The 27058-nt window shown below is 41.9% G+C and overlaps 1 protein-coding gene across 4 annotated transcripts; it reads right to left on the reverse strand.

The window, feature by feature from the left end:
• Positions 1-251: 251 nt before the first annotated feature.
• Positions 252-26039, reverse strand: pus7l (pseudouridine synthase 7 like). 4 transcript variants are annotated; one of them, XM_043709086.1, is made up of 9 exons: positions 25876-26039; positions 21583-22496; positions 20719-20878; positions 14349-14547; positions 10465-10563; positions 8185-8266; positions 7067-7347; positions 1533-1586; positions 252-683 (listed from the first exon to the last, which is right to left on the reverse strand). In XM_043709086.1, the coding sequence occupies exons 2-9, from the start codon at positions 22466-22468 to the stop codon at positions 333-335; spliced, it is 2112 nt and encodes a 703-aa protein (XP_043565021.1). In that variant the 5' UTR covers positions 22469-22496; positions 25876-26039; the 3' UTR covers positions 252-332. The 4 variants fall into 4 exon arrangements, with proteins under 4 accessions (XP_043565021.1, XP_043565020.1, XP_043565019.1 ...); XM_043709085.1 differs by having other exon boundaries at positions 1533-1589; positions 21583-22545; XM_043709084.1 differs by having other exon boundaries at positions 1533-1589; positions 25584-26039.
• Positions 26040-27058: the final 1019 nt, after the last annotated feature.

Raw genomic sequence — 27058 nt, forward strand, 5'->3', positions numbered from 1 at the left:
GGACAAGCAGCAGATACAATATTCCTCTTTTGATTGGCCCCACATTTCTGGAAGAAGGTTTCCAACCCCCTCACATCTGGAGCTGTTGTCACCACAATTCCTCTAACCACTGCCACTCTCCCACTTTGATGAACCAAATCAATCTGTGACAGCTTCCTCTCTATGAACATGTGAATACTTCGTTTTTTTCAGAATGGCTTTCACAAATAAACAAATATCCAAAAAGCTTTCCACCTCCCCCCCCCCCCCCCCCCCCACCCCCCGGCGACAATATGGAAATTTGGCAGACTGTGACTAAAGTCAATATATCATAACAATAAATCGAAAAAGAATTACACATTGCATTTCATGATTTCTCTCAAACATATTGTTGCATAGCATGACGAATTCAGACTGAAGGACACAGAAAGAGAGTCTCTCATTTCCTGAGGCTGTTTGGAGTCATCAGTTGCAAAGACGCAGCCTTCTTGTGCAAATGGCATTTCCTTGTCCTCTAACCACCGAAACACTAGTTGCTGAGGTTGTGCTAGGAGGCGCCGGTAGCATCCAGGTATGTTCAGTTGCAATGCAGGGATTCTAAACTTGCATCCCTGTAGTCCATCCCTAGCCAAAGTTTCCTGATACCATAATGCAAGTTTATTGCATGGATACTGGACACTGTTACCAGGCATTGGAAGAACGACCTTTAATTTAAAAAAAAGCCATATTACATTCCAATTTAACCAACTATCATTAAAGAATTCATGCTTAAAAGTAGCAGAGGGAGAAAGCAGGTTAGTAACTGTTTAAAAAATAATTTTAAAATAAAATATTGGAAGATAGTATTTGAATTTGTATTTGTTGTATTTTTTTCCGTATCTTTAATTGTACATGGGTAATTTCCATATTAGCCATGAAGACCCAAAATGCTTCAGAGGTAATTCATTGATTTTGAAATGTAGTCGATATTTCACTGGCAAACGCAGCAGCCTACTGGAGTACAGTAAGTTCCCCACAAACAACACAGAGGTTAACAGCCAGTTAAGGAATAACCAACAAGTAGGACGACTGCAAAATTCCCCCTCACATCTCTAAATAATGCCGGATCCTTTCAGGATTACCTGAGAGGATAGATGGGGCTCAAATCTCAACATGGACCAGTGTAGATTAATGTCTTTAAGTCCTGAAATGTGATTTAAAACTCTCAACCTCCTGACTAGAGAGAGAGGAGGGAGGAAGTACAATCACTGGGATAAGGTTCATGCCAAAGTTGATTTTTTTAAAAACTAAGTCAAGGAAATGTGGAGCTAAAAGGCAGCTCCATATATGTTCAGCTACATGTTATATTTTTTTCAAATCCTAAACAGGTATTTCTCATATTTTCCTAGTATCCAGTCAGCAACACCTTCAATAGTCACCTTCAATGGTGAGCAAAGTTGCATTTCTTCTGTAAAATACAGTGAACACCTTCAAAAATCACTCCTATATACTGCTCTTGGAGAAAATAATGAAGGGATGAGTTGGTGAAGACTGAATAAGGGAATTGGCCTTACTTGGTTAATTGTGTAAATGTTTGACTTCAGATCTTCAGCTGTCACAACGTGCACCTGCTGAGAGAAAATAAAAAAAAGTGCAGCACATTTTAATTTGCAAATCTCCAGGAAAATTAAACAGAAAAATACTGATTGGTTTTACTCAACAATGCCGCAGCAGATACTGAAAGATTGAATGTTATTTGCAAACAGTTTTCAGGGAAAGAAATACCAAATTAAACCAAAATACCATGAACCTAAAGTCAATCCCAACGTAAATTGCGGTATTCTTTAACTTAATTCACAGTTGGTGTGTGTAACTTGTGCAACTTGTGGACCTGGACTTAATAACTAAGTGCACACTCCACCAAAAAGTATGATTTGTGATCCTGCAGCAAAATTAACATGAACATTTTCCAAAGTACAAATTCATCCTGCGGTGTGACTGCCACTCGAGAGATCTTAAGGATTATTTACAGCCATTGTATAACAGAAAACTGCTCAGATATGCTGGTAGTTGTACGCTCTCTTCAGTTATAAGTGTCACAACAACTCTTCATTACAAATCAAATTCTAAAAAAAAATGTTTCAAATCCCATACAGGTACAGGCAGTATGCTCTTCATCTTTCAAAACAAATGTGCAGATAAAATCATGTCTCAAGGGTTAACTTAAGTTGCATCTTTGAAATGCTTTTTACAAGCTCAGAACAGACAACTGCTGAGGTGTTGGCAACGTTACAATATAGTTAATTTGTGGACAGTAGGAATAGTTTGGACAGTCCCTTGAGCTGGCTCTGCCATTTAATAAAAACATGGAACATTTTGTAGCAATTACAAGATACTGAAAAACCACCTCGCACCTCCCTCCCAACATCCACATCCACATCCACACCCCCACCACCACTTCCTTCCATCCCTTAATTCACTTGGTGTCCAAGAGGCCAGTTCTGGTCACCCTGTTACAGGAGGTTTATTATTAAGGGGAGAGTTCAGAAGAGATTTACCAGGACGTTGCCGGGAATGGAGTTTGAGTTGTAAGGAGAGGCTGGAACCTTTTTCACTGGAGCGTAGGAAGGTAACCTTACAGAGATTTAAGATTGTGAGGGGTATAGATGTGGTGAATGGTAGGCGTCTTTTCCCTAGGGAGGGAATTTCAAGACAAGGAGGCACATTTTTAGGGTGAGAGGAGAAAGATTTAAAAGAAATATGAGGGGCTTTTTTTTTTAACACAGAGTGTGATTCGTGTGTGGAATGAACTTCCAGAGGAAGTGGCGGATATGGGTACAGTTACAACATTTAAAAATACACGAATAGGAAAGGTTTGGAAGGATACGGGTGAAACACAGGCATGTGGAACTAGCTTATTTTGGGATTATGGGCAGAATGGACAGGTTCGACCGAAGGGTCTATTTCTGTGCTATATGACTCTATGCCACAAATTAATGAATCAATAATATGATTGCTAAATTGAAGGATTGTTACTGACTACAAGGAAAAATCTCCTCCTCTTCTTTGAAAAGTACCACAGAATCATTTGCATTGGCCTGGTAAAGATAAATTAGGCCTTAAATAAGTTATGAACAATTTGACAGAGCAGGATATCCTTCCTATCAAAAACAACACAGGAAGGTGCTGTGTCCCTGCTGTGTGCTAAAAATTAAATCATTGTCTGGTAGCATTTGACTTGAAAAGGAAAGCTGATGAATGCTGAATTCTTCAATTGTAGTCTAGTCCCAGCCAACATTTGCCGCTTGCTTCCCACTCATTAAGACAAGGCTCTCTGTGTATCTGCTATTAATGCAAGCTTGTATCATTCTCCTGTAACTGCTCCACTGTAAAGACATATCCAGGCAGACTTCCTGCTTAGACATGGTAGCAGACATTGCGAGTGCGTTTTGGAAAATCACACAGTTAGAGTCAACGATTCCTTTGTCTCTTAAAATTTAGGTCGGATGTGATTAATTGCTTGCATTGCTTATAAATACTGGCAGCACCATGCAGAAACTCTCTCATGCAGGGCAATGGGTTAGCGAGTTAGAGATTTCAGAAGATATTTCCAACAGAGCCACTTGAACTCATGCAAGGATTTAATCCACAGCTGATTCAACAACAACTTGCATTCACATAGTGCCTTGAAATTAGTTAAATGCCCTAGGTTCCTTCACAGCAAAGGGCGATAGATATTAGGATGATTCTAATCATCATCTGGATTTGCAGCTACTTGCAATTTGGATTTCTGTTCTTTAATGTGAAACTGCTGCGGGTCAAGGGGAGGCAATAGCCCAATGGTATTATCACTAGATTATTAATCCAGAGCACCAGGTCATGTTCTGGGAACATGGGTTCAAATCCCACCATAGCTTATGTCTAATGGTGACCACGAAACAATTAACAGGAAAAACCCCATCTGGTTCACTAATGCCCTTTAGGGAAGGAAACTGCCATCCTCACTTGGTCTGGCCCAGGCCCAGGCCTAGACCAATGTGCTTGACACTTAATCAAGGAGAGGCAATAAATGCAGACCCAGTGACACCCACATCCCATGAATAAATATAAAAAGACAACATTTCACCAACGCCTTCTCAAAGGTGTTTATGGACAGGCAATAAATGCTGACCAGTCAGCCATGCCCATGTCCTATTAGTTAATTAAAAGAAGGATGTGTGACAAACCTATCAGAAGGATATTGTGAAACTTGAAAGGGTTCAGAAAAGATTTACAAGGATGTTGCCAGGGTTGGAGGATTGGAGCTAAAAGGAGAGGTTGAATAGACTGGGGCTGTTTTCCCTGGAGCATCAGAGGCTGAGGGGTGACCTTATAAAGGTTTATAAAATCATGAAGGGCATGGATAGGATAAATAGACAAGTCTTTTCCGTCGGGTGGGGGAGTCCAGAACTAGAGGGTGAGAGGGGAAAGAATATAAAGGAGATCTAAGGGGTAACGTTTTCATGCAGAGGGTGGTACATGTATGGAATGAGTTGCCAGAGGAAGTGGCGGAGGCTGGTACAATGGCAACATTTAAGAGGCATTTGGATGGGTGTATGAATAGGAAGGGTTTGGAGGGATATGGGCCATGTGCTGGCAGATGGGACTAGATTGGGTTGGGATATCTGGTCGGCATGGATAGGTTGGACCGAAGGGTCTGTTTCCATACTGTACATCTCTATGACTCTAAGTGCCAATACCATCTCGCTTCTTAGTATCAATCTGCTTAAGAACATCACAGTCCATCTTCTCGAATTCTGTACTTGAATTCTCCTTCTCCCAATAAAGACAGATGTGAAGTGTACATTTAACACGCTACCAATGTCCTCCACTCTCATGTGCAGTTTGCATCCTTGGTCCCCAGTTGGCCCCACTTTACCCCTGGTTATTCTCTTCCCCTTGATATACTTTAGAATACCTTGGGAGATTCTCCCTAATTTTGCCCACCAGTATTTTCTCATGGCCCCTCTTTGCTCTCCTAATTGCTTTCTCGAGTTCCCCTCTGCACTCCCTATACTCCTCCGAGTCCCCTGCTTTGCTCCCTCTGTTTTGCGTCCCTCTTTTCCTTTTGATCCAATCCCGAATATTCCTAGACATCTAGGGTTCACTGGGCTTGTTGCGGCGACATGTCGTTCTCATGGGAACATGTTGGGCCCACATTCCTCCAGTACCTTTTTAAACATCATGCCCCTCCAGAGTTCTGCTGTAGAATTACCTTCAAGTAGCTGTTCCCAGTCTACTTTGGCCCGATCCTGTCTTATTTTTAATAAAATTTGCCTTACCTCAATCCAAAACCCTTTTCTGCAGACCATATTTATCCTTTTCCATACCAAACTTAAAAAGTATGGTGCTATAGTCACTTTCACTAAAATGCTCCCCATTGAAACCTCAAGCACCTGTCTGGCTTCATTCCCCAGAAATAGGTACAGCACTGTGCCATCTCTTATAGATCATATCCAATACTGACATAAATAGCTCTCCTGAATATATTTCATAAAATCTACATCCTCTATTATTATTCCAATTAATATTGGGGTGGTTGAAATCCCCCTAATATAATTGACCTATTTATTACTCTTTCATCATTTACATTATAATTGTGACTGTACTGAGGGACCTATAATACTCTCCAAACAGTGTGACTGCCCCCATTTTCTTCCTAAGTTCTACCCACAAAGCCTCATTTGACCACCTTCCAAGGTATCACTCCTCCTTGCTGCAGTAACTGACCACCTAACTAATGCAACACCACCTACACTTTTGCACTCCTCCCACTTCCAACCCACCTGTCTTTCCTAAAGAGTCTTTCCCCCAGAACACTAAGTTGCAAGTCTTGTCTCTCCCACGGCCACGTGAAGGGTCAGGATGTGGCCAGATGAGGCAGGCATGGCAGTTCCCTTCGTTAGAGGATATGAATAAATTAGATGGGACTTTTCCTACAATAGACAATAGTTGCTCTTTTTATTCCACATATTTGTTGAATTCAAATTCCACTATCTGCAGTGAACCCAGAACATTACCTGGGTCTCTGGACTAATAATCTATGTGATAATACCACAAGGGTCAGAGATGGCCTACAAGAATAAAGGAGGAATCCAGATAAGTAAAGTAATAGTTGTCCTTGATCAGTGGGACGTGACAATGATAGAAAATCTAACATTGCATATCAGAGGAGGAAGCATGAACAAATTTACTTCCAAACGTAACCTGTTGTAGGAAATTTGACTTGCATCAGGAATAATTGGTAACCCCACATCTCCTCAGGAAATATCAGTGTTGCTGCTTTCCAATGACAGCTATGAGTCTGTGTACATATTCTTGGTGAAGTGGGTGCAATCATTTGAAATGCACTGATTTTGACCAAGCTTGGTTCGAAACTAAAAGGTAAACTGATTTGACCACAAGAACTCAGTTCAAAGTCCTAACTCCTCTCCTCAGAGACCACTAGAATCCAGCGTCATAGTTGAGCTTTTCTGTGAGACATAGCGGATGAATATAGATAAGAAACCCCAACATCAGCAACTAAAATGCATCCCGTTCCAACTCCAATTCATCTACATACAGCCAGACATAGACTTTAAGATGATCAAACTGTTGCAGTAAGAGGCAATGTGAACAGGTCACATTTGGTTTGCATCACCACATCCAATTCAGCTCAGTGCACTAATGTAATGCAGGAGAGGTTAGATTTGAACACTTTCATTGTCTGGCTTGTCTAAAGTGCCAAGGAAATTTGAAAAGGCAAAACCATTTATTTTGTAACATGTTTGTTTTCACTGCTAGGGACAGAATCTGGCATCTCTCACAATGAAGATTAGAATATTTTCTGAACTGATGGAAATAAACACATTGCAAACAATAGGGAAAGGTCGACACTGATGCTCAATGGGAATCATTTCAATATAACACAGAAAAAGAGAAAATTAGATGTTTGCAGTTTCTAAAAGCAGTATGTGTTTCCTTCAATATCTCCTGCAATATATTTGTGGTAGAGTGCAGCAAACAACAAGAACTTATCAAAATAAAAGCCCGGCACTAATTTGAAACCAAAATCAATTTTAAAACTTACAGCATTTTCCTGATTCAATGGATCCCTCTCGAGATTATCACAGGCAACTAAGTCTCCCTCTACAACCTTCAAGTCATAAGTCCTCAAGCGAAAAGAGGCAGCTCTATTCCAGACCTTACTGCAATACGAGTGGACGTAAAGTACACGCATGGAGTATGGTAAACTAAGCCAGGCCCGGGCACAACCCTCCTGATTGTTGCCGTAGCGGTTTAATGCACGCAACATCATTCGCTCTCTTGTTTTGTACTCTGGCATCAGAGCAAGTGTCCCCTTGGCATCCTCTGCAGAAGAGAAAACAGTATTGATATGATGTAGAAGATCTTACAGTGGCACAGTACAGTCCAATGGTGTTTAAACCTTTGCATGAGAAGCCCCTACAAATGTTGACACATCCCTGGGGAACCCCTGTGCTAACTTCCAAGACAGCGTCAGCTGACTGAAGCCAAACAGGAAGCCAAGGCTATTTTGGAATTAAAGTCTGTGAGTCTTTATTTTGCATTTTGCAAGCACAAGCTAATGGCCTGCATAAATAACGGAAAGTAATCCATTGAACACTTTGACTCTGTAGCGCTGATGTTAATTCAATACAAGTTCTTACTTACAACTAACAATCCATAAACATAGCCAGAGTACATGGATTTAAATGTAATTGACAAAAAAAAATGTTTTTTAAGATTTGGAGATGTCGGTGTTGGACTGGGGTGTACAAAGTTAAAAATCATACAACACCAGGTTGTAGTCCAACAGGTGTAATTGGAAGCACACGAGCTTTCTGATGTTGAATGGTTTTTAAGGTTTTGTTAAATGCAGTGAGGTGATGATCTGTACTGCATCACTTAACAAAAGGTGAAAGTAGATTCACTAATAAACTTAAAAATATTTTAATGAATATATGTTTGAAAGAGAACAATTTGCAGGAATATGGAAAAATGGGTCTAAATGGATGTTCTCTAAAAAGAGCTGATACAAGCACAGTAAGTTGAATGGCATCTGCCATTATTTAAGGTTCCATACAGAATATATTTGATATCAGACTGTTTGTTTAATGAAAGCAACTTACAATCAAAATAAGTTAAACAAAAAATAAAAGAGTGCTGATTGTGGAAACAGAACCTTACCAGTCTGAATAAAATGTCTCTTGGCCTGATTGACAGGGTCATCTCCTTCTTCTGCTGTAAAGACTAAATGCACGGCCTCCACCTAAATAGAATACATATGTAAAAGATCTGTCTGGAATTTTATAATTCATAACTCTCACAACAATAGCATTAGCACTTATAATCGCACCTCTAACGTAGCAAAACGTCATAAAGTGCTGCTCAGGACCATAAGATGATGTGAGCTAGAGAAGGTATTAGGACAGATAGTCAAACACTTGAACAAAGAGTTTAAAGGAATATTTGAAGAAGAGAGGGAGTTAGAGGTGATGAGATTTATTGAGAGTTTCAGAGCTTGGTGTTCGGGCAGCTGAAGGCCCAGTGGAGAAATGAAAGTCAAGAATGGGCAAGAGGTGAGTTGGAGGAGTACAGCGATCTTACAGCATCCAAGGGCTCCAGGCAACTGTACAGGCCAAAGAGAGGCTTTGAAACAAAAGTAGAAAATTTAAAATTGAAGTGTTGCTACACCAGGAACCAGTGTAGGTCCACGTACACAGGTGTGACGGGTGAAGGGAGCTTGAGATAAGTTTTGCCAAGGCAGAGTCAGGCAAATAATCATTTAGCCCTTAGGTGTTTAACCTTCATAAAGGACAAATTGCCACAAAGACTCAGGTAGCCCTTAACTTAGACCCAAAATGGTATCCAGGTAATGTTCGACAGGGTCTTGGCAATCATCATTAATGTTATATAACTTTAAACTAAACCAATTATGAGCAGCCTTCTCCTAAATTAATTTTATGACCAACTAATTAGCAACATATACACAAAAATATATTAAGAATTCAGCAGGCCTTCAACATCCTTGTCATTTTCTCAAGTTCCATTCTGAACCACAAGAGGTCACCGAAAGGAAAAAGACTGAATCTACACCTTACACAGTAAACTGAAGTAAGACCATAGCACGCAGGAGCAGAATTAGACTATTCAGCCCATTGAGACTGCTCCCTCAGAGAGGGGAAGGAAAATCACAGACCACTTTTTTCTTAAAAAAAAGGCAAATTTTGCAATATGAGTGAATTATCTTCATTGTAGACTTTTAAACTTCTCATTCCCAATGGAACCTAATGTTCCAACTAGCTGCTGTGTTTGCCTACATTGGCACAGTCACTGTAGTACTTCACGGTTTGTGAAGCTCTGTGTGGGGTGTCCTTGCTCACAAAAGCCAATGTATAATTAACCTTTCCTTAAGATTCATGCCAGCCACCAGCTTCTCAATCCAACAGTCAGTGTGTTAAAATGGAAAATGCATCATTTTCCACTGGCAGAGGAGGTTTGTCGACACTAATCAAACATTGCCTCCACTAAAGTGGTATTCATTCCCGAAAAACAAGAGCAAAATAATGTAGGTACTGGAAATTTAAAAGAAATCACCAGATATCAGAACTGAAGAAATTTGGAAACCCTATTACATTTCTAAGTTTCCTCAAGTCTGATGGAAGGTCAAACATTAACTCTAGTTTTTCTCCACACTGTCTGGCTAAGTGCATCCAATATTTCCTGTTCTTTCTGGTGTTTATTTGACAGACAGATGAAAAATAACACAGACAGCAATTTTGAATGACAGAACAAACGTCTAACGCAAAATGATTTTCGAGGAAAGAGTTCATCGATGTCAACTTAAGGAATTCTGAATCTGAATGCTCTCAGTATTCACTTTTGATAAATCTACTTCATCAGGCTTTTTCAACCTCTATACTTGAGATTAAAATGTATTTGCAGCAAACACCATTCCTGCAGAAAATATATTGATTTTTAAGGTAGCATTTACAGGACAGAAATATGCCCTTCATTACACAGTTCCATTCTTGTGGATGTATATCCTAGGAATGTCCACCCAATCCTGTCAGCATAACCCTCCATTACCTTCTCCTGCATGTGTTCATCCACTTTCCCCTTACATGCATCATTTGAATTGCATTTTTAACCTTACAAACGTTTGGCAATAAAACAATGTAATGAATATTCCATTCTTGATTCTGCATAGTCACTGATAAAATATCAACTGATCACATGGCAGTATCACTCACAGGTTAAATGCAGTTCTAGGCTAGCTGCACACTTATGATGACTCAACAAAGAGTTGAGAAAGCATAAAATTTCAAGCTGAGAGCCCTGAAGCAAACCACAATCTGCACAGCAGGTGCAAAGTCTGGCATTTTAAGGAACACACTCAGCATTATTTGTTCCTGACCTAAGTACACGTACAGGTGATTAAACGCTTAACATGGAAAGGGGCCTTACCAATTTTCCCTTGAGAAGCGCCAAACCAATCTGATCTGCCTGGACATTTTGTCCCAGACCAAAACGCTGAGGTCCATAGTAGTTCACAAATCCTTTCTCCTGTGGTTGAAAGAATCAAATATACTTATTTGATCAGAAAGGCAGTGCAGACTTTAAAAATGGCGTTCTAGGCACTAATGCAACACTACCAGCTCAAAGACAAAATTTCTATTGGTAATAACCTGGCGTAAGAATGAGGAATAAATGGACACTTTGGAGTGTCTTCGCCAAGAAATTTAACTAAAGCCAGCTATAATGATTTAGCATCCTCACTTTAATCTGAAGATAATGGGGCAATAGAGTTTTTTTGCCAATAATTTATGTTTGAGCAGATGCTAATGGACACTACACTACCTAATTGAGGTGTGATTATGCCTATCTCAGGGAAGTATAGACTGCAGCATAATCACCTTGAGTTTATAATGTCACAATCACACTAATCCCTGGGAAACTGCACACTCAAAATCAGATACCATTGTTTAGTCGGGATTAACAGCCGATCAGGGAGAACAGTCTTGCTGCTCTATTATTTTATAGTGGAAGAACCTACCATGTACAGTATAAATCAGCAGCACGGTGGTTAGCATTGCTGCCTCACAGCGGCGGTTTTGGTTCTAGTCTCAGGTGAATGTCAGAGTGGAGTTTGCACATTTTCCCCATTTGTCTGCACGCGTTTCCTCTGGGTGCTCCGGTTTCTTCCCACAGTCGAAAGATGTGAGGTTAGGTGGATAGGCCATGTAAATTGTCTGTAGTGTCCAGAGACATGCAGGCTAGTGCACCAGTCATGAGAAATGCAAGGTTACAGGGAATAGGTTAGGGGGGTGGGTCTGGGTGGGATGTCTTCAGACGGTCAGTGTAGACTCAAAGGACCGAATGGCCTGCTTCCACACTGTGAGAATCCTATGATAAATACTGCTTGGCCGTAGAGATCACAAACGTTATTAAAAGGTGAGACAAAGTTAGAGCTTTGTTTTCGACAAGGTTCCACATGGGAGACTGGTTAGCAAGGTTAGATCTCATGGCATATGGGGAGAACCAGCCAACTGGATACAGAACTCACTCAAAGGTAGAAGACAGAGGGTGGTGGTGGAGGGTTATTTTTCAGACTGGGGGCCTGTGACCAGTGGAGTGCAAGAAGGATCGGTGCTGGGTCCACTACTTTTCATCATTTATATAAATGATTTGGATGTGAGCATAAGAGGTATGGTTAGTAAGTTTGCAGATGACACCAAAATTGGAGGTGTAGTGGACAGCGAAGAAGGTTACCTCAGATTACAACGGGATCTTGATCAGATGGGCCAATGGGCTGAGGAGTGGCAGATGGAGTTTAATTTAGATAAATGCAAGGTGCTGCATGTTGGGAAAACATATCTCAGCAGGACATATACACTTAATGGTAAGGTCCTAGGGAGTGTTGCTGAACAAAGAGACCTTGGAGTGCAGGTCCATAGCTCCTTGAAAGTGGAGTCGCAGGTAGATAGGATAGTGAAGAAGGCGTTTGGTAGGATTTCTTTTATTGGTCAGAGTATTGAGTACAGGAGTTGGGAGGTCATGTTGCGGCTGTACAGGACATTGATTAGGGGCCATTTTTGGAATATTGCATGCAATTCTGGTATCCTCCCTATTGCAAAGATGTTGTGAAACATGAAAGGGTTCAGAAAAGATTACAAGGTTGTTGCCAGGGTTGGAGGATTTGAGCTATAGGGAGAGGCTGAACAGGCTGGGGTTGTTTTCCCTGGAGCATCGGAGGCTGAGGGGTGACCTTATAGAAGTTTACAAAATCATGAGGGGCATGGTTAGGATAAATAGACAAAGTCTTTTCCCTGGGGTCGAAGAGTCCAGAACTAGAGGGCATAGGTTTAGGTGAGAGAACAAAGATATAAAAGAGACCTAAGGGGCAACTTTTTCACGCAGAGGCTGGTACGTGTATGGAATGAGCTGCCAGAGGAAGTGGTGGAGGCTGGAACAATTGCAACATTTAAAAGGCAGTTAGATGGGTATATGAATAGGAAGGGTTTGGAGGGATATGGGCTGAGTGCTGGCAGATGGGACTAGATTGGGTTGGGATATCTGGTCGGCATGGACTGGTTGGACCAATGGGTCTGTTTCTGTGCTGTACATCTCTATGACTCTATGACAATTACAACATTTAAAAGACATCTGGATGGGTATATGAATAGGAAGGGTTTGGAGGGATATGGGCCAAGTGCTGGGAAATGGGACTAGATTAGGTTAGGATATCCAGTTGGCACACACAAGTTGGACCGAAGGGTCTGTTTCTTGACTCTTTTTGCAGTCATCAGGACTTGGAAACCAGAAACCGAACTTGGAAAAGAGACACCAATTTATCCAGCATGAGAAGTGTGTGCTGATTGGTTGCACATGGAGATGTAGCAGGAACTGTCAATCTTAGTTCCCAGATCAGACAGGTGGACTCTGATTTGTCAGAATGTTGTCATGGGAATGCAGCAGAGATTGACAGTCTCCCTGACTCCATGTGATGCAACAAAAACAGAAGGTGCTGTCAAAATGGAGCAGAATTGATGACGGGTCACCAGACTCAAAAGGTTAACTCTGCTTTCTTCTCTGCTGAGTTTCTCCAACAATTTTGGTTTTGGTTTCAGATCACCAGCATCTGCTGTTGTTTGTTTTATTGGTGCAACAGTGTATCTAAGAAGCTACATATATTAATACTCAGCAGCCTGTTTTATGGAGACAAATAAAATTCACACATACACTGCATGCTTTTCATTGTAAAGAAAATGGGTCTCGGCGACTACCATTTACTGTTGTATTTCCATGAGAACACAACCCTGACGAATCAGAGTCTACCGGTCTGATTTGAGATCCAAGATTGACAGGTTCGTGCTGCATCACCATGCCAACCATGGTCCAATCAATCAACACTCACTTCTCACACTATATAAATTGGTGTCAGTTTCTCCAGGTCTGATTTCTTGCTTCCTTGTCCTGATAAGGGCAAAACTACAAGCTTTCACTTTAAGTTTGCTTTTAGCAATGTACAAGTACAGTCCCAATGCAATTTTCAGCCCATCATGGAGCATTTCGCAATACATTGATAGCTATGACAGACTCACTTATCATTTTGCAATGTAACTCAAACTGTCTGAAGATGACAGAGGAAGTATTTTGCACCACACCTGTAATGGAGGATCAGTTCTCCAGGCAGAACGAAAGTTAAAGTTCAAATAACGAGTCAAATTATTCTTAATTTCCAGTAATTTCCTGCTGTCCACTGCTGACTCGGCATGGACTGGTTGGACCAATGGGTCTGTTTCTCTATGACTCTATGACAATTACAACATTTAAAAGACATCTGGATGGGTATATGAATAGGAAGGGTTTGGAGGGATATGGGCCAAGTGCTGGGAAATGGGACTAGATTAGGTTAGGATATCCAGTTGGCACACACAAGTTGGACCGAAGGGTCTGTTTCTTGACTCTTTTTGCAGTCATCAGGACTTGGAAACCAGAAACCGAACTTGGAAAAGAGACACCAATTTATCCAGCATGAGAAGTGTGTGCTGATTGGTTGCACATGGAGATGTAGCAGGAACTGTCAATCTTAGTTCCCAGATCAGACAGGTGGACTCTGATTTGTCAGAATGTTGTCATGGGAATGCAGCAGAGATTGACAGTCTCCCTGACTCCATGTGATGCAACAAAAACAGAAGGTGCTGTCAAAACGGAGGAGAATTGATGACGGGTCACCAGATGCATGTGACACTCTTCATTTCCTCCTTGGCAAACAATCACTTGGTCAAATCTTTAGAGTGTATGATGCAACAACACTGGTTAAAACTCAATGCTTTCAGGGACTTCACCTTGACATTCTCAATTGCTTCCAACACTCGAGAAGTAAGACTGCTGTCAGGGTCATCTTCTTGGTGCTTGCTGACGTTTCTGATGATAATACTGAAATGGTTTCCTTTCAGCTGGCCCACCCGTAAGTGCTTAGTTGCACGGCGCAGGTTATACACTTTCAGGCCTTTGCTCTGGATTGATAATTGCTTTGCTTTTAACCTTGATGGGGAAACAAATTGGTACGGCTGATCATCTCAAAACACAAGCATTTCATTTTATTCCCTCACAATCTACAGATCTAAACTAAAACGCAAGTGAAGGTTTTGAGTTTCACAAATTAAGGTCAGTCGTTTTTGATTTGGACCTCCTTATCATTTGACAAAAAAAGATGTGAAAGGGTTTGCAGCTTTCAATGCTATGAGGAGGGGAAGGAGAGGAACCAGAGATTTGGACCCACGTAACAACACTGTTTGTTGCAGCCTTGTGAGAGCCAAGGCTGCCATTATAACCCAGATTTTTAAAGGGAGGAGATAAGAGTTTTGCAGACACCCTGACTGTCACCTTCTAACCTTCTTGTGACTGCACCTCTATTGATACAAGACAAAAGATCAAAACCTGGAGAGAGTTATAAACCAGTTGGTGCAACATCTGACAGCAGGAAATTACTGGAAATTAAGAATAATTTGACTCGTTATTTGAAAGACCTTCAACAATTAATGTAAAACATGCACTGTATATAGAAAATCAATCTTTTACCACAGATGGGAGTGTGCCCTTTTCTACAACTTTGACACAGAATTCATGACAATGTCATGGGGCAAAGTCCATCTGGTCCTCACACCAAACTGTAGTAAGGAACACAGGCTGGTACACATGGAGGCAATGGGGATCTTGCCCACTGGTTGCGGGCTAATACACGACCCCTCAGATTACCCCTTTTAGGGAAGGCATGCCAATGTGAGTGCCAATGTCCACCAGCCAACAGCATACTGCAGTAAAAGGAATAATGGTTCTGAAAGAGTTAGTGTGGTAAACTGCATTCAGCTTCGCCAAATCTAATGTTATCATATAACCTTGGGTGAGGAAAAGAACAGTCTAGCTCAAATTCCCAATGGAGGCCGATGTGCCTTCACTGTCTCCTAGTTAGTCTTAAAGAGCCAATGTAACCTGTACCTATTGCTATCATGCAATAAACCATCTTTGTCAAGGCAAGTACCTCTTCTCATTAAGACTCACCAGTTAATCCTCTACCACAGTTACCCAAAGAAAGCCTTAAAACCCTTTCAGAAAGAAGGATCAGCAGAGACTGGGGTGCATCACGACCCTTAATAATGACATTTTGATTTAATGTTGATAAGTTTCCTATGACATCTTGATGTATAATTCCAGTGCCCCGCTAGGGGCAGTCGAAACTGTTAGCATTCATTTAAAAAGGGTAAGGAGGATTAGTAGCTGCACTCTAGCACAACCATTCCACAGCATATTCAGTAGGGTCTTCATCAGGATCAAAGACCCTGGCTACAGAAGTCTGGCCTACCGAAAGTTGCTGGCCACTGAGAGGGCAGTACCTCTTCTGGACTTGATGTTGTCATCTGTTGCTGGCACTACACCAGCCTGAGGCCTGGATTGAGGAGAAGTCTGGGAACGGGATGGGAAGGTGGTCAAAGGGAAGGAGCTAAAGGGGATGTATGACAGTATGGGTTTTGGGGGCAGGCGAGATCTCAGTGGTCTTCATCTTTCATGATGCCCAGGTTCTTTGATCAGGTACTGGATGGATTTGAACAAGAGACTCCCTACTGTACAATAACTCCCTGCTGTTATTAAACCCTGGTTTAATAACAGCAGTGCTAGGATAAGGCCCTTAAGTAGGCCTCAATGCCCAGTGGAAGATTTTGCTCATGGGTGGACCCAGCATGCACTCCACAGGATGGAAGTGAGAAGGTGGCAGTGTCCACACATATCACCTTCCCAGAGGAATAAATGCCCTCCCACCACCACAGGGAAGAGCAATAAGTTTTGCCTGTAGTTTCAGGACCTGTTTAGTGATATATTACCTTCAAAAGAGAAGTATCTAAACATTCAGAGACAATGCAAATACATAATTCTCTAAATGTTCAATTTCAAATCTGGGATTAATTTCCAAGGGACTCATTATCCAGTAACATTCCACCACCATGAATATCCATGGCCATTTCACAGCCTTAGTCTTTGGGCAATGACTACCTCAAGTGGTCCCCAATGATAATCCAATCTGAATTCCTGCAAACCCAAGACTGAGCTAAGGTCATTCAAATACTACCTGTGCTTATTTCCCCTTATCGAAAAGCCTGCTAATGATAGTTACAAGTTCAAAAGTGACGGGAAAACAATGAATACAAACAGAGATGCTCCCGGGTCAAATTCTCAAAGATTCAGGCACCTTCTTGCATGGACTCTGAATTTCTTTTTAGGATACTTGTACGGTTGAATAAATGGCAGATACCTACATTGCAGAATCATTTGAAACAAGCTCCTCAGCATATAATGCCATCCATAAGAAATAGGAACAGAAGTAGTACATTGAACCTGCTCCACCATTCAATAGGTTCATGGCTGATCCGACATTCCTCAGACCTACATTCCTCAGGCCTCCAGTCTGTAAAACAACCCTCCACCACCACCCTCTGTCTTCTACCATTGAGCCAGTTCTGTATCCAAATGGCTAGTTCTCCCTGTATTCCATGAGATCTAACCTTGTTAACCAGTCTCCCATGGGTAACCTTGTCAAATGCCTTACTGAAGTCTTAACTCTGTTTCGCTCTCCACAGATGCTGCCATACTGCCATTCCCTATAACCCTTGATCCCCCGGCTGGTCAAGAATCTATCTCAGCCTTTAATATACACAAGGACTCTGCCCTGTACCTCTCTGCAGTAAGGAACTCGAAAGACTCACAATCCTCAGAGCACAGATTTGTGCTCATCTCAGTCTTAGATTGGCACCCCTTTATTCTTAGACAATGCCTGTTGGTCCTAATCTCTTCATGAGTGGAGAAATCCGCTCAGCATTCGCCCTGTCGAGCCCCTTAAAAATCCTGCATGTTTCAATGAGATAGAGTCATAGAGATGCACAGCATTGGAAACAGACCCTTCAGTCCAACTCATCCATGTCGACCAATTATCCCAAACCAATCTAGTTCCACCTGCCAGCACTCAGCCAATCCCTCCAAACCCTTCCTATTCATATATCCATCCAGATGCCTTTTAAATATTGCAATTGTACTAGCCTCCACCACATCCTCTGGCAGCTCACTCCATACACATACCACTCTCTGCGAGAAAAAGTTGTCCCTTAGGTCTCTTTTATATTTTTTCCCCTCTTGCCCTAAACCTATGCCCTCTAGTTCCTGGACTCCAACCCAGGGAAAAGACTTTGTCTATTTATCCTATCCATGCCCCTCATGATTTTATAAAGTAATTAAGTTCATCCCTCAGCCCCCGATGCTCCAGGGAAAACAGCCCCAGCCTATTCAACCTCTTCCTATAGCTTAAATCCTCCAACCCTGGCAACATCCTTGTAACTCTTTTCTGAACCTTTTCAAGTTTCACAACATCCTTCCGATAGGAAGGAGAACAGATTTGCACGCAATATTCCAGAAGTGGCCTAACCAATGTCCTGTACAGCCGCAACATGACCTCCCAACTCCTGTACTTATTACTCGGACCAATAAAGGAAAGCATGCCAAACGCCTTCTTCACTATCCTATCTACCTGCGACTCCACTTTCAAGGAGCTATGAACCTGCACTCCAAGGTCTCTTTGTTCAGCAACACTACCCAGGGCCTTACCATTAAGCGTACACATCCTGCTAAGAGTTGCTTTCCCAAAATGCAGCACCTCACATTTATCAAAATTAAACTCCATCTGGCACTTCTCAGTCCATTGGCCTATCTGATCAAGATCTCATTGTAATTGGAGGTAACCTTCTTCGCTGTCCACTACACCTCCAATTTTGGTGTCATCTGCAAACTTACTAACTATGCCTCCTATGTTCACATCCAAATCATTTATATAAATGACAAAAGGTAGTGGACCCAGCACCAATCCTTATGGCGCTCCACTGGTCACAGGCCTCCAGTCTGTAAAACAACCCTCCACCACCACCCTCTGTCTTCTACCATTGAGCCAGTTCTGTATCCAAATGGCTAGTTCTCCCTGTATTCCATGAGATCTAACCTTGTTAACCAGTCTCCCATGGGTAACCTTGTCAAATGCCTTACTGAAGTCTTAACTCTGTTTCGCTCTCCACAGATGCTGCCATACTGCTGAGTTTATCAGCATTCTCTGTGTTTGTTTCACATTTCCACCGTTTTGCTTTTATTAAAAGGATTTGGATGATACATAAGATGTGACTCATCAATGCAGGAAATCCTTGAAGAAGACAGAAATAAAAATAATTATTTTGGGCATCTAATGTGGGTTGGCTATATTTTTCACTCACTAGTTATGAATGAGGAGAGGTTATTACATTACATAATGACATATATTTTGGACAACTAACAAGGATCCTCCGCCTCAGTTAGTCCATGGCCACACCCCTCAGTGTCTGTAAGTCCTTATAGTCCCAGTCCTCCATGAACTCAACATTGTTGTTGCCAATGCCTCCTTCACTGGTTGTGACAATTCTTTTCCCAATGCTGCTGTTTCTTCATTTCCAATGTTTACGCAGCTTCCCCTTGAAGGAGTTCATTCTTCACCTCATAGCACGTTCCACATTCTGACTTCATGCATAAAAACATTTCTCCTGAACTCTGCATTCTTATCATCATTTCTCTCGAACTCCCAACAGGATTTATTTGTGACATTTTCTTGGGTTTATACATTACTGGATTTTTAAGAAAAAAAAAATCATGGAGCAACAAAACGACACAGAGTTTGATACAACCTTTGTGTGTAGGTTGAAAGGTCAATGAGAGGATTCTTAAAATGGCAAGGAAAGGTTGGGTGGTTGGGGGGGATGGGGTAGTGGGGTAGTGGTAGGGTGAACCTGGTCATCATCGTCCTACTATCAAGTTACCCCTCCATTCGAGAGAGATGACTGATGGTGGTCTAACCTGAGGGTCACCATGCCTCAGAGACTGATAAGGAGAGTTCTTCATGGTAAGCTCAGCCAACCATACTACTATGTCACCAATGGAGAATTTGGAGAGTGGCAATTGAGGCCCTCATGGCCAATTACGGTTTGTCTCTGGTGTCTGGCCAACCATAAAACCATAAGATATAGGAGCAGAGTTAGGCCATCCTGCCCATTGCGGGGGTCTGCTCGTCATTCAATCATGGCTATTATGTTTCTCACACCCATTCTTCTGCCTTCTCCCTATAAACCTTGATCCCCTTACTAATCAAGAATCTATCTATCTATCTATCTATCTATCTATCTATCTATCTATCACTGTATTAAATATACTCAGTGATTTGGCCTCCACAGCCTTCTGAGGCAATAAGTTCAATAGATTCACCAGTCTCTGGTTGAAGAAATTCCTGTTATCTCAGTTCTGAAGGGTCATGCCTTCACTCAAAGGCAGTGCTGTGGGGTCCTAGTCCATCCTAGTAGTGGAATCATCTTTTCCACCTCTACTCTATTCAGGGAATATAGGAGTTGAGGTTGTACAGGACATTGGTGAGGCCTCTTCTGGAATACTGTGTCCAGTTCTGGTCGCCCAGTTATAGGAAGGATATTATTAAGCTGGAGAGGGTTCAGAAGATACTTACTAGGATGTTACTGGGAATTGAGCCATTGGGTTATAAGGAGAAGTTGGATAGGCTGGGATATCTTTCACAGCAGGTCAGGTAGCATCAAAGGAGAAGGAGAATCGACGTTTCGGGTATAAGCCCTTTTTCAGGAATTTATAAAATCGTGAGGGGTATAGATAAGGTGGATAACAGGTGTCTTTTCTCTAGGGTGGGGAATTTTAAGTCTGGGGAATACTCTTAAAGTGAGAGGAGAAAGATATTAAAAAGACATGAGGGGCAATTTTTTTCACAGAGTGGTTTGCCTGTAGAATGAACTTCCAGAGGAAGTAGCAGTGCGGGTACAGTTACAATGTTTAAAAGACATTTAGATATGTACATGAATAGGAAAAAAATGTTTGGAGTGATATGGGCCAAGTACAGGCAGTTTAGTTTGGGATTATGATCGGCATGGACTGGTTGGACCGAAGGGTCTGTTTCTGGGTTTTATGACTCTATTGACATGTTTACATTGGTGGTATTTTAGACATCCTCTGCAGTGGACTGCTTTGTTGTACGATGCCTTTCTCAATCACAAAGAGAATTGGCAATAAATGCAGCTTTGCTATTGAAAACTGACAATCCAAGAATGAACCGAGAAAACAATATAACTCGGAACTTACTTGTTAATTGTCACATTCTTTACCACCATCGATTGGGAAGTAATAGCTTTCTTGTCCTTGATGCCTGCATAACTGAAATCTGATGCCACCACGTCAAGCTCTGACGCCAGGCAAGCAATAGCTTCCAGGGTTTCCATGTTCACCTTACATAAGGTAAATGCTAGAGGGAAGTAAAGATTCCTGAGTCTTATCTTCATTATTTATAACACACAACCATATCAATTTTAACTATAATTTCTGTTTAACAACCGCGACACTTCTCCTGGGTACCTTGACATTTATAAAATAATAAATTTTATTGGATGAATGAATAGTTCCATTATTTACTGGTCAGTGACTGGGCTTAGGCGCCTTTGACCACTGCCTGTGCTAACCCGAACACAATTTTTGTTCCTAACCACTGGACATTAAATTCATTGGCTGCTATCTCAATTATAGATACCCAAGTCCTTTAACTTCATTACAATCTGCAGAAAATGAAGCATATTTGCAAAGTGCCTTATCCACAGCGAAGCTGTGAAAGGCATGCTCTTTCTTTAGCAGTGTTAGTTAAAGACTCACACTTAGAAAATTGAAGTGAATAAATTTTCTTCTTGTGTAAATACCTTCATTGTTCTATTGAATACTATAGTATTGTTTTAAAACTGGTGCATCCGAAGCTGATATAGCCCTCAGTATAGCATTCGGTTCAGTTCTAATCCTTAGACCAGAAACCTTACATTTCATATCCTTAAGAATTAAACCTTTCTTTACTTCTCATGCATTTGCTCCAAACTTCCATAACATATTTCAAGTAATTCTTTGACATTAAATGTTTTCGAAATAAATAAATCACAAAATAAAAAATCAAAGAAAATTCAATACCTGTGTAAGTTGTCTGGCAATCGTTGGCAGTTCGTTTCCTGCCTGATGTGATTTTGTCTCTAAATCTCACAGTAATCACTGCAGCCCTCTCACTGCTGCCATCTTGCTCCAAAAAACTCTTTGTTTCCACCAGTTTTCCAAAGTACTTGCTAACAAAATGATGGATGGCCTTCCGGTGCTCCTTATTCCTACTGGGCTGAAATGTGAACTTGGAACGTCTATCTTTTGCATCTAAGAAACCAAAGAACCCATTGGCTTCTTCATCAGATACTAGTTGGCAGAGTTCTGAATACTGAGGGTCAAGCCTGACCTCAATCTCACCGCAGCTGGTAACAGTCTTTAGAAAAGGAAATTTCTGCCGTACAGCCAAATGAATGGCTGCTCGTTGAGATTTGTCTTCAAAGGTTCCAAGTAAAAGCCTAGCTATGTCTTCTGTCCCCTCCTGTTTAGCGTCCTTACTTTCTTTAACCGAGAAGGCAAATTTTTCCAGATTTTCTGACAGTGAGCTACCCAAAAGCAAATCCAACACATCTCCCTGGGTTTGCACTAAAGGAGAATTAGCTGCAGATTCAGGTAAATTGCTGTCAGCAGTCTGGTTAATCTTGCCTAGTGCGACATTGGCATTCTTCGACTTGTCAAAGATTGGCAAACCGGAAAATGTTTCCGGCGCTTTTTCCGGTTTCTTCAGTCTCTTCTTCTGTGTTGGACGGGGCTTTTCTTGCTCGCTTTCAATGTCATCAGAATCCTGGGCGCTATCAGCTCCAATGTCACTGACTAGCTGCCCACGCGTATTGATCTCAGTCACCACAAAGTCGCTGGCAGAATTCTTAATTGTGCCACTGAAGCCAGTGTGATCACTGACCCAGCACGGGGGCAACACATCCATAACACTCTCCGCACACTCTTATTGGTAGCTTGAATGAAAAAAAAAATCACCGGTTTGAATATGAGCAAATTATATACCTGCGGAAATGGAAAGATGACCAAAAATGATTCAAGAACAATTGAAATCTGGAAAGGAGATGGTTAAGAAGATACTCTAGTTATACTGTACACGTGTTCCCTGAGGTTTTGAGTACTGTGGGTAGCTCCTATAAATATTCTAAACCAATCATGATTCTCCAGCCAATAAAAGTGTGGGCAGGTACTTTGAGCTAGCAATTCCTCTTTTGTCGTTTTCATACATTTGTAACATAATAATAGTTGTCACTTTATCTTCAGAGAACTACCACGGACTCAATAGGCCAAATGGCTTCTCTTTCACTAAAATGACTTTATAACACTTCAGATATCAGCTTATGCTCTGACTGAATAGCAATAACAGTAAAATCTACCAACATTTATGAACAATGTTCACTCCCTACTGCAAAGTGATGCATGAAAGATCGATTGTCACAATTTTTGATGCAAGTGAGGGTGCCTTTCCTTTAAATAGACCTCTTCCTGTGAGCTGCCAGAGGAAGTGGTGGAGGCTAGTACAATTGCAACATTTAAGAGGCATTTGGATGGGTATATGAATAGGAAGGGTTTGGAGGGATATGGGCCGGGTGCTGGCAGGTGGGACTAGATTGGGTTGGGCTATCTGGTCGGCACAGACGGGTTGGACTGAAGGGTCTGTTTCCATGCTGTACATCTCTATGACTCTATGAAAGCTACAAGAGTCAATCAGTTTTAAAAAACACATTTTCCTTTGAGTCATAGATTCCCTACAGTGTGAAAACAGGCCATTTGGCCCAACAAGTCCACACCGATCCTCTGAAGCATAATCCCCCCCAGACCCCATTCCACTACACTTCCCCAAACTAATGCACCTAACCCACACATCGCTGAACACTATGGACAATTTAGCTTGGCAAATTCACCTAACCTACACATCTTTGGATTATGGGAGGAAACCAGAGCACCTGGAGGAAACCCACACAGACACGGGGAGAATGTGCAAAAGCTGTACAGAGAGTTACCGAGGGTGGAATTGAACCAGGGTCTCTAGTACGGTGAGGCAACAGTGCTAAGCACTGAGCCACAGTGCTGCCCTCAGTGTGGTTCAAATCTCTACTCCAGGGTCTTTCATTAAAATAATTATTAAAACAATTTCCCATATATCGCCCACTTATAAATAGAAATATAAACACAGAATTAATATTTTTTAAAAAGTATCCCCCAGTTAATTCATGTTCATATTCATTTGCTACAATTGATCTCACCAGGGCCTATCACCAGTTGTTTTTGATCGGTTCAGAAGGGTCATAGTGTCATAGAATTCTTACAGCACAGAGAAAGGCCCTTCAGCCCATTGTCAGTGCTGGGCAATTATCTATTTATTTTAACCCTATTTTTCAACACTTGGTCTATAGCTTTGTATACTAAAGCATTTCAGGTGCTCATTTGGGGATTTTGAGTCTGAATCGAAGATCAGGATGTTCCTGAAAATCAACACTCTAAGAAAGTGGCTCTAGAAATAATGGATGCATTGATGTCATCGTCCAGGATTCAACAAACTCTGGAAGAGTCCCCGCAGATTGGAGGGTATCAAATGTCATTCCAATATTCAAAAAGGGAGTTAGAGAGAAACCGAGGAATTATAGACCAGTGAGTCTAACATCAGTATTGGGGAAAATTCTCAAATCCATTAGCAAGGACTTTCTGGCAGAGCATTTCTGGCAGAGCAGGATCAGTCAGAGTTTCCGTGGATTTATGAAGGGGAAATCATGCTTGACAAATCTATTGGAATTTTATGAAGATGTAACTAGTAGAATTGACAAGGGGGAGCCAGTCGATGTGGTATATTTGGACGTTCAGAAAGCATTTGACAAAGTCCCATATAAGAGATTATAGTACAAGATTAAAGCACATGGGGTTGGGAAGTGTATTGAGATGAATAGAAAACTGATCAGCAGAGAGGAAACAATTTCAAATTGGCAGGCAGTAACTCGTGAGGTACCACTGGGATCAGTGCTGGGACCCCAGCTATTCACAATATATATTCATGATTTGGATGAGGGAACAAAATGTAACATCTCAAAGTTTGCAGATGATACCACGTTGGGTGGGAGGGTGAACTGTGACAAGATGCAGAGATCCTTCAGCATGACCTGGACAGGTTGGGTGATTATGGGCAAATCAATGGCAGATGCAGTATAATTTGGAAGCAAAAACAAGAAGGAAGATAAGCAAGCAGGTGATAAAGAAGGCAAATGGAGTGTTGGCCTTCATTGCAAGAGATTTCAAGTCCAAGAGCTCGGATGGGTTGTTGCAGTTATACAGGGCCAAGGTGAGGCCACAACGAGAATATTGTGTATAGTTTTGGTCTCCTTTTCTGAGGAAGGATACTCTTGCTCAGCGAAGGTTTACCAGGCTGATACCAGACATGGCAGGACTGATGTATGAGGAGAGATTGACTCGGTTTGGATTGTTTTCACTGGAGTTCAGATGAATGATGGGTAAATCTCAGAGACTTATAAAATTTTAACAGGACCAGACAGGGTAGATGCAGCGGTGGGGGGGGGGGGGGGGGTGTTCATGGTGGTGGGTGTGTCTAGAACCAGGGCTCACATTCTGAGGATTCTGGGTGGACCATTTAGGATGGAGATGAAGAGTCATTTGTTCACCCAAAGAGTGGTGAGCCTGTGGAATTCATTACCACAGGAAGTAGTTGATGCCAAAACATTGAATGTATTCAAGAGGTGGCAAGATATAACACTTGGGACGAATGGGACCAAAGGTTATGGGGAGACAGCAAGATTAGGCGATTGACTTGGACTATGACCATGATGAATTGCGGAGCAGACTTTAAGGGCCGAAGGGCCTCCTCCTGCTCCTATCTTCTATGATTAAGTGAGAATTAACTCCAACATGAAATTATATTCAGAGGTACAGGATCACTTCAAAGAGTCAAATATTTAGTAGCACAGGACATACAGGTAAAAATACGATTCTTCTGCCTGTTGGGCAAGTCACAGATTGAGCAGACCTAGCAATCGCAAATATATTTTCGCCGGCACCTTTTTCTCCCCTCTGCATTGGGGTAGTGCCCCTTTAAATCCAGGCGCCTCTGCCTTTCCGCTTCCTTCTGGGCTCTCCGCTTTTTTAGCGGCGGCTGCTCTGAGCCCGGGAGGGGGCCTCGACGCAAAGTTTTACTGCAAATGCCATTCGTGGCCAGGAATGTGCGGCTGCACAATTTGCAATGCGCGGTGAAGCGAACAGCGCAAAAAAAAACCACCAAAATGCAAAAGGAAAAGCACGTTTTTGTTTTCAGTGCAAACGGGCACGATCAGAACAGGAGCTTGGTGTTACCTCTCTGTAGGATGCTTGCCCCCCTCTGCGAGCTGGTGCTCACACCCCTGGTTGGAGATAGAGGCTCAATGCAGAGCTTAGAGCTTCATGCGAGGGCGTTAAAGTGCCCTCCCTTCCTTCAATGTCACTCCCAAGATCATTGCTCTTAAAGGCAACGTTCCCCCATTGAGCCAACCCTGAGCAGCATTGTCGCTGACTCTTCCGGGATGCTTAACTTCTAAAGCATAATTTTTATTTTTTAACTGATGTCCGGATTGATTGATTTTTGGGGAAAAAAAAGACAAAATTCATTGGTGGGATTTGGGTGTTGCTGGCCAGAGGGTCGTTACGAGTTGTTGTGGGTCTGGAGTCACATTTGGCCAGACCAGGTCCCCCTTCGCTAAAGGGCATTAGAGAACCCAGACGGGTTTTGACGACAATCGAAGGTCACTATTAGGACAGCTTTTTAATTCCCGTTTTAATTGAAGATCAAATTTCGCCCTCTTGCTGTGGCAGGATTTGTCCCCAGAACAGTCATCTGGGCTCCTGGATTACCATTTTGGTGACAGCTTGAAGGAAAATCCAATAAAACTTGCGAATGGTGGTCTGACTTGTATATCTCAAACTGTAGCTCCTGTTCAACCAGTATATCACATTTCCAAGTATTGCTGTTTCTTTTTGGCCACAAGGAATACCACAACTCTACCATCTCCCCAGATCTCTGATCTTCACTTTACACTGCAGGGTTGGCAGATAGTATATGGCATTTGACGTTATATAAAGTTGTGAGAAGGCTTCACATTAAAATCAAGGAAGAGTTGACACCAAGTTAGTTGGGATATTATGGGTAAAAGGCATTGAAGTCATAGAGCTGTACAGTATGGAAACAAACCCTTTGGTCCAACTCATCGTGCCAATCAGAAATCCTAAATTAATCTAGTCCCATTTGCCAGCATTTGGCCCCTATCCCTCTCAACCCTTCCTATATATATACCCATCCAGATGCCATTTAAATGTTGGAATTGTACCAGCTTCCACCACTTCCTCTGGCAGCTCATTCCATATACACACCATCCCCTGCGTGAAAAAATTGCCCCTTAGGTCCCTTTTAAATCTTTCCCCTTGCACCTTAAACTTACGTCCTCTAATTTCAGACTCCCCTACCCCAGGAAAAAGACCTTGGCTATTCATCCTACCACGCCTG

Source organism: Chiloscyllium plagiosum, chromosome 19 (genome assembly GCF_004010195.1).
Source record: "Chiloscyllium plagiosum isolate BGI_BamShark_2017 chromosome 19, ASM401019v2, whole genome shotgun sequence".
Lineage (NCBI taxonomy): Eukaryota > Metazoa > Chordata > Chondrichthyes > Orectolobiformes > Hemiscylliidae > Chiloscyllium > Chiloscyllium plagiosum.

Coding starts and splice junctions, on each gene's coding strand:
- pus7l (XM_043709085.1), bottom strand. CDS start 22,468: ATGGATGTGTTGCCCCCGTGCTGGGTCAGTGATCACACTGGCTTCAGT. Junction 20,879..21,582: donor TTGCCAGACAACTTACACAG/GTATTGAATTTT, acceptor ACTTCCCTCTAG/CATTTACCTTATGTAAGGTG. Junction 7,348..8,184: donor GAGACATTTTATTCAGACTG/GTAAGGTTCTGT, acceptor TCTCTTCTGCAG/AGGATGCCAAGGGGACACTT.